We start from the raw sequence: 8,585 nt of genomic DNA on the forward strand, positions 1-8,585 counted from the left end.
TATCCCTTTTAATACTGTCAATCCTCATACAACATGGAGGCTAAATTAAACAACTCTATATAAAAGGAGTGTAGAACTATGGTATTTTCTGCATCTCTTAATATTGCATTATAACAAGGAGTTTTCTACTTTAAAAAAAATCATAGACAATCTAAATATATATATGCAAATTGTACAAGATCATTAGGTGAAGATGATTAACTGATAAAACCAAAACTCAATAGCATTTAATTCTTTGGTAGCCTCACTAGCTTTCTTTATGAGTAAACACAAATAAAAGCTTTTCACTAATACAAAATAAAGGAAGACTTACCAAGTATTTCACCTTTACATTGTGTTACGAGAGCAATAAATAAGTTAATTTCCTTGAACAAAACTACTATCTAGGAGTAAAAAAATAAAGTTTTAAAACAGCTAATAACTCTTTTCAGCCAATCAGGAACTATATTAACATAATAACTTCAATAAATATTGACCTAAAGCTTTACTTTAAAGCATATGCTTTTCATCGCTACCTCAACAACAGTGATGTTAAATTCCTTATGATGTGACAGAGCCAGTAGAGAACAGATAGCACAGTCCGACTTTGAACTTCTTTGAACAAAAGTCAAAATACAGAAACAGAAATGTTAACAACAGGATAAATCCATAAAACCCATAATGTATGCTAACTTCTTCATTTCAGAAGCCTATGTACTATTCCATCTGCCTCTCTGAGCAAGAATATTTTGAAAGAAAAGAAACTTCTATTTGTGATGTTAAAAAGATTGGTTGGCAGCAGCATCAAAGAATCTACACAAATGGAAATAAATAACTAATGAAAGATACAAGGTTAGGTTAGGAACAGAGCAGGGAAAGTTAGAAAGAGCTGACAGAAAAAAGATGACTTGGTTCTTTCACAGATTACATAGTGTATTATTGGTAAATATGTCCTATATGTACTGCTGCCTTAGAAACTAAAATTAGTTCTTTCCACCTCATATTACAGAGAATATAGGAGAACCATGGAAAAGTTTCACATGAAAAGAAGTATAGGGACTTCCTGATGGTCCAGTGGCTAAGACTCTGTGCTCCCAATGCAGGGGGCCAAGGTTTGATCCCACATGCAGCAACTAAGAGTTTGCATGCCACAACTAAAGATCCTGCATGCTGGAAAATAAATAAATATTTTTTAAAAAGAAGTATGCTAATATTTTAATGTAAGGCTAATTCATGAGTGCTAATACATCTTAAAATAAATAACAGAAAGATATGAAGACCATCAACATGTATGATTCGGAAAATAAACTCAACAGAAATCATAGTGTGTACTTAGTCACTCAGCTGTGTTCGACTCTTTGCGACTCCATCGACTATAGCCCACCAGGCTCCTCTGTCCACAAGATTTTCCAGGCAAGAATACTGGAGTGGGCTGCTATTTCCTTCCTCATAATGGATATAGAATGAGCTAATTAAATTACAGAAACTAATTTTTCCTTTTGTAGTATCATTCCACATGCAGTGTCACTGAAAAAAGTAATCAATCAATCTAGATTACGAATCCATTCCAGAAAAAGAATTAATTAAGTAATGGAATAGCTAAGTCATACACCCATTTATGTTGGGCTTCCCTGGTGGCTCAGCAGTAAAGAATCTACTTGTAATGCAGGAGATGCGACTTTGATGCCTAGGTCAGGAAGATCCCCTGGAGAAGGAAATGGCAACCCACTCCAGTATTCTATCCACTATTATATCACAGCGGAGATAGTGAAGGACAGGAATTCATGGGATCACAAAGAGTTGGACATGGCTTAGCAACTGTATTCTGTTGTCTGAACAACAACAACCAGTATTCTTGCCTGGGAAATCCCATAGACAAAGGAGCCTGGAGGACTAAATACAGTCCATGGGGGTCACAGAGTTAGACATAAAGTGGCAACTAAACAACAACAATATCCATTTATTAAAGTCACTTTTCCCTCTAAATCAGTATACCGAGAGATCACTTCAATAACATAATATATGAAGTATAAAGTACTAATTACCAATTATATGCTACCTAATTACATTTTTCTTCAATAAACACAGAAGGAGAGTATAATTCATCTGAATAAGAAAATGATATTAGAAACCTGGGAGGAAAAATAAAAAGAATTTTGATATGCTTAAATATTTCTTACACAAGCTACCTAAAATAAATGCTATATGAAGAACACTAAATTGGTTGGGTTCTATACACCCTCACAGATTAAAACAGCAACAGCAGCAATGACAGAGCAAACTGAAATGAGTCTATTTCTTTCAAAACAAACAAAAGATTGATAATTCAAATAGTTAAAAACTGAAACCCTGAATGCTGCCCTTCACAAAAGATCAAAGAGATATAACCTGAACTGAAAGAAGGACAAGCAATTGAGAGAGTATTTCTCTTCTGTTTTGAGTAGGTGTTTTCAATTAAAAACAACAACAACAAAACTTTCTTGTAAGAGCCAAAGTGTCTGTGCCGATTAGCTTAGCTGGTGAGTTCAGTGCTGAGGACACAGTAACTGAGGTTTCAATCTCAGTCTTCTCAGTTGTCCTGCCAGAGACTGTTCTTTCAACCCAGGCAGCCATTTGACAGATGCAAGCCACTGGCCCAGAGGAACACAAGCCAGACAGTGGTGATCAGTGCAAATCTTGAAGGTCACTGGAAAAACTGTGTCCTACTGCACCATTAACTATTAACACTTATGAAGTTTAAAAAAACATTCTCAGGGAAAAATAACTTGGTGATAAGAATTTATAACATTAACATTCACTACCATTCATTACTTGTTCTTCACTTCATTCAAACGTCACATTAGAGAATTCTTTGTCACTCTCTTGTCTCCTTACTCTGCTTATTTGTCTTAGCACTTACCATTAACTGATGTTATATTAAATATTTATTTAGTTAGTACCTCCCTCTCCCAACTGGAATGTGAGTTGCCTCAGAGAGCAAGGAGCTAGGCTAGTGTATGTTCTTGTGTATCTCTGGCCTTGTGCACAATTAACTGATGAATAAACTGGATGAATTTTGTAATGTATTAAGGGAGTTTAATCCATGTTTATCTTTAATACGTTATCAAAAAATAATAGATCATTTAGAAGCTAAGACTATATTGTGAATTAGTGAAGCAGAATGTGTTTGTTGTCTATAGACAACACTCTATACACCAAAAGAATTTCCAGACTTTTGCCGTAGGTTTTCCAGTTTTGGAAGGTGTTCAGCCTCTTTATCACTCATCTCTATGGGGCTGTTCAAAGACAAACATGGACAAGCATAACACATAGGGCAGTGGGACTGGCTGTTCAGTTCAATCTCAGTAATAAAACTGAAATTACCAAAACCAAACCCACAAGTCTTCCTCAATCAGACTATCAGAACTAAATATCTGGGAAAAGAAACAATAAATTAAGGCTTTAAAGATGCTACAGTTTATTTTTTCAATACCAATAATATAACAAAGAAATAGACTAGAATTTGGTGGATAATGTATAGATAGTACCCATACACTCCTCCCAGTTTTTCTGCTTGCGGAATTTTAAAAATGTCAAATTATTAATAGATTATCTGGAGGATAAATGGTCAAATACTATAGGAAGATTGCAAGTAAAGGAAAGGTCATGTGATATCCAATGCAATCTCCTAAAGAATTGCCAAACGTCAACAGTTTGGGGACTACTATAAGGGACTACTATTCTATCTTCTTTAGGTGCAAATGTATTTATTTGAGGCCATGTGCAACAGAAAATCTGTCCACAATCATATTGCAAATCAGTGACAGGACCAGATTCGCAGCTAAGGTCTCTCAACTCCCAGTTTTTTCTACCTTATTTTGCAGTCATTGTTCTCAAAAAAGAAATATAAAGCAGCAGCTATTTTGTTTCCTATGCCCTGAACCAAACTTTGCAAACCCCAATGTTAAATGGCAAGAACACTGGACAAGAAATCAGGGGACCCGGGATTTGATCCTGGTTCAATAAATATAATTTTAGCTGAATTAATGTTGCTAATTTATTTAAGATGTTACTTTAAGTGAAGTTACTTTTTAAAAATTTAAATAACTTTAGACTTTCTCTCAGCAGCGTTTATGAAATTACATGTTCAATATAATACTGATTTTTCTACTTTACATAAAATACACAAATAATATGTGTCCACTCATTTACTATGAGTGATACATAAACCACAGTTTCAGAAGCATTAAAGATGATTCTTTTTAAGGCCCTTCATAGCTCTAAAATTCTACTTGCTAACTAAATCTCACAGTTTTGACAGCATAAGAGCCAGGGTCTAAAATTATAATCTCATCAATTTCATGAGCAAAGTAGTAAGCCCCCTACCATTTCCCACAACACTGCTTCTTCTATAGGCACACAGTTGGCTATTTCCCTAACAAAAGAACTCCTTTACTTTTACTTTAGGGTCTTTTCTTTACAAACAAAAATGATTTGGATCACTGAATAAAAACTGGGAGAAAAAGCACAAATCACTAAATAAAAGGAATACATGTGTTTCTTAATGAAGCTCTGACAACAAAAATGGATTTGCTTCTCCTGATTCTAAACAGTCCAACTTTCTTTCCCCACCACTTCCCTTCCCCCACTCTTTAATTAATGTTCGTTTTCCTTGTTCTGCAAAACCTCTTCAAGTGGACACTGAAGCCTCCCCATGAGAACTGATTACGTCTAAGAAAGATGACACAAGTACACAGAAGGGTCACCAGCTGGTGACTACTATTTTGGTAATAATTATTTCACTTCTATCACTGTTTCTAATACCTGAACCAGCCAGATGCCATCTTTTGTGTCTTCTACAAGCTCATAGAAGTGCATTTCACCACTGAAATTGGTACTAGAAACAGATTCAGATGCTTCTTCTTCTTTCAGTGCAGAATAAAGCTCACCTTCCATCAGGTCACCTGAAGAAAAGGAAAAAACATTAATAAGATTTCAAAAATCTCATGTTTCAATAATTAATTCTATTTTATATGATGTCATTGTACTTTCACTGCATTCTACAGAAGAGTAGAACACGAATACATCTGTTTAATATTCACACATTCATTAATTATGTAAGAACCTTCTACGTGTCAGGCAAAAATGAACAAAACAGACTTGGGGTTATCACATAATTCATTAGGAAATTACTGAATTTATATCAGCCCCCAAAGCCATCACAGTATTATTTAGTTTGTGTCCAGGTATCAAATTTTTAAATAGAATAATTTATATACTTCTGACTTACAAGAATTAGAAATGGGTTTACAAAATTGACCGTTGCATAAAATAGCAACAAGGCTTATGTGACTTAAAGGTCAGATACAAAAGATTATCTGTAAGTACAAATTTCATATTCATACACATTTACAGTGTAAATTTATAGTTTGTATCATCAAATAATAAGAAAAACACTACCATCAAATTAATTTTTGTCAACTGTTCACAAGGCAAAAACAAGCGCCATATCATGATAGCAGCAAAACCATTCACAGCAAATACTTAAATTATAAAGTTAAACTGCTTTATAAATTGTGGGATGTGCTATAAAACATGGGATCTGAGCCATACTTTTGTGGGCTGTGTGTATTCTTTAAATATTATGTGCACTCTTTGCATGCTCAAAGTTACAAGCATTTTCAGGCCCAAAGGAAGGCAATGCTAAATAAAATCAAAATTAAAAGAAAAAAAAAGTGTTCTCAAATCACTTTATCATGAAAAATGATTTGGCTTGGGCAGTTAAGGCACTTTTTATTTCTAAACCTAGAGAGTTTATTTATTAGAGATCTTTTACCTTACTCTATTCCCTGTATACTATATCCCAGCTATGGGATAAATAAAAATAATCAAAAACCAGTCAGTAAACAAGAGGCACAATTTTATGCAAATAACACACAACTTTATGTTTTCTTTAAAGAAAAAATGTATCACTTTTACAGAAAATGTTTACTCTTCTGTCCCAGAAATGATCCTATCCATATCCAACAAACACATGGGTGCTAAAGTCCTCTGAAGTTAGTATTCTTGTCTACCACACTGCATGGCTGTAAGATACTAAATAAGGAAAAAAACTGTCTTAGACACACAGCTGACAGATATACCTGAAACAACAAAAAAGTTAACTATCAGTTTCAACTGCTTCCTACAGCAAGCCAAAAATGCCTTTCTCAAATTACAGTAACCCCCACCCCCCTTCCAGGAAGTGTGTCTAAACAAAGATATATTTTGTCCAGGGGTGAAAAAAATTAAGCATATTTCTCACTCAAATCCTACCCCAAAACTAACAGTTATTGCAATTGCATGCGTTAACATGTTAAAAGTCTCTTGGCTTAGTTCTATTTCTCAACCCATTTAAGTTGATACAGCAGTGCCTGTGGTACAAAAGGGAAAAAACAGTTTTCATCCAAGATACAATTTTAAAAAATCATTACAGAAATAGAAATAAACTATTTCAAAACAAACAAGGTAGGCATTCCACAAAAAATTCACCTTATTTTCACCAAATTTAAGGTATGAAAAGCTAATACTGCGCCATGTACACTTTCTCCAAATTTAAACTCATTATTTCAAATTTAAATCTTAAAAAAAATGTTTTTCCATTTAATTTGGCATCCGACATTCACTAAACTTACTGTGATAACCATTTCATGACATATGTAAATCATCATGCTACACACCTTAAACTTGTACAGTGCTGCACGTCAATTATATCTCAATAAAATTGGAAGAAAAAATAAAATAAAATTGAAATCCTAGGCCTAAATGCTTCTTTGATATTAAATATTTCAGGAATGTTTTTCCCTCCGGGTAGCTTGCTATTACTACGGGGACAAATGCTTCGATCCATAGACAACGTTTTGGGGGTTCTTCTTTTCTTATAGCCTTATGAATTTCAACTGACAAATCATGCTTTCCAGTTTGTGACTGGTTGACATTCCCGAATTTTGAGAAAACCACTCCGTAAACAACGCTAAGAAGCTGCACTTGAAACTGTTATTTTAAAATAATCTTAGGAAGACACGCCAACACCCCTACAAATAATTCCAGGCCCCTTCTGAAAACTGGGGTTTACTCCTTTTTTTTTTTAATAGAAAAACTGGACAAAGAAAATCCAGGCGGCTCTGGAAGCAACCTACTTAACCCTTCGAGGTATCGACTCATCCTGGGAGACCACCCCTCTCCCCTAAGAGTAGAGAGGACCCTCGGGGAGCAGATACTTGCCTGACTTTTCCACCAGTTCCCGGACATCCTTCTTCTCGGGCAACCCCGAATACCCCAGCCCCCGACACTCCAGGATGGTCTTCAGCTTCTTGAAGCTCAGCGCCACCGGATCCACCAGCTGGGTGGCAAAGATGCCAGTTTCATACCACACAATGGCCTCAAAAAACCTGGCCAGGACGAAAAGAACCAGAAAATAGAGGAGCAAGAAAAAAAGCTTCAGCCACATCTTCCCCTGCGTCCCCTCTCTTTTCAGAGAGCTCAGAATACGGAGAGGAGAAGGGTAGACTCGGGGAATGCGTGGGCGAGGGCACCAGCTCGCCGTGGGGTCCCGGCTGCCGTCACCGCGGGGCCATCCCCGGGGGAGGCAGATGGACCGGGATTGGGGGGGGGGGGGGGTGGTATGTGTGGGGGTGAGGAACAGATGACCAGGGGCAGAGACGCAGGGACTCGCGCGGGGCCTTCCTGTCAAGAGGCGAGAAAAATAAACGGGGAAAAAAACTAAAAAAACTCCATCAATTAAACCCCGATGGAAGGGCGGCGCGGGAAGAGCCCGCGGGGAAAAACAAGAAGAGGGCCGTTTCCCCGGGCGGGGGGGCACTGATCGAGGTGGCGGGGTCGGCCTTCCAGCACCGTGATCTTAGGGAAGGGGGAGGCAAAAAAAAAAACAAAAACCATTCAGGTCCACAAAGGAAGCGGGGGTCGGGCTGCAGACCGGGGCCGGACGACGGCGGGCCCAGGAGGCGGTTGGGGCCGGCCGGGCCGAGGCCAGGCTCCAGCGGCCGCGGTCAGGAGGGCGCGGCGCTCGGCCGGGCCAGGCCCGGGGCCCAGCGCGGGAAGGAGCGGCCGCTGCAGCGCCGCGCCCGGCGCCCAGGCCCCAGGCCCCGCCGGCCGCCCAGGCTCCGCGAGAAGCACGGCGGACACGGCGACGGCGGCGGCTCCAGGTTCGCTCAGGCCGGCAGTCTGCGCCTTTCAGGCGGGCGGGGACCGCGACGCAGCCCGGCCCGGGAGGGGGCGTCGCAGTCTCTGCAGAAGGAAATGGGGGCGCGCGAGACGACGGTCCGGGAGGGGGAAATAAGCAGAAATAGGCCCCAGACGGCTCCCCGGGACGGCTATCGGGAGGCGTCCCGGTCACGAAAGTCCCGCCCGGCTCGGATGGGCGGCGTGGGTCTCGGCCGCCGTCCCCGACGCCCCCGGCCACCTCACGAGGCCGCGACCGTCGCCTCCAGAGTAGAGGATCAGCTGCGGCCGCGGCCGGAGCCGAGACATAACAACTGACGTCGGCTGCGGGGCGGGGAAGGGCGGGGCCAAGGGGAGGGCGGGGCGAGGGCGGGGCCAAGAGGGGAGCGCCCGAGGGCGGCGTTGAG

The 8,585-nt window shown here is 39.9% G+C and overlaps 1 protein-coding gene across 2 annotated transcripts in view; it reads right to left on the bottom strand.

Moving 5' to 3' along the window:
* Positions 1–7,971, bottom strand: part of LOC133064816 (charged multivesicular body protein 3) — an 86,953-nt gene extending 78,982 nt beyond the window's left edge. The window contains exons 1-2 of one of the 2 annotated variants that reach the window (XM_061155295.1): positions 7,222–7,918; positions 4,783–4,922 (exon numbers count right to left, since the gene is read on the bottom strand). In XM_061155295.1, the coding sequence (XP_061011278.1) occupies positions 4,783–4,922; positions 7,222–7,447 (366 nt within the window). In that variant the 5' untranslated portion in view covers positions 7,448–7,918. Of the gene's footprint in view, positions 1–4,782; positions 4,923–7,221 lie in introns of both variants that reach the window. The other variant, XM_061155293.1, reaches the window with a different exon arrangement.
* Between the last annotated feature and the right edge of the window lie 614 nt (positions 7,972–8,585).

This window comes from Dama dama, chromosome 11 (genome assembly GCF_033118175.1).
Source record: "Dama dama isolate Ldn47 chromosome 11, ASM3311817v1, whole genome shotgun sequence".
In the NCBI taxonomy this organism is placed as follows: Eukaryota; Metazoa; Chordata; class Mammalia; order Artiodactyla; family Cervidae; genus Dama; species Dama dama.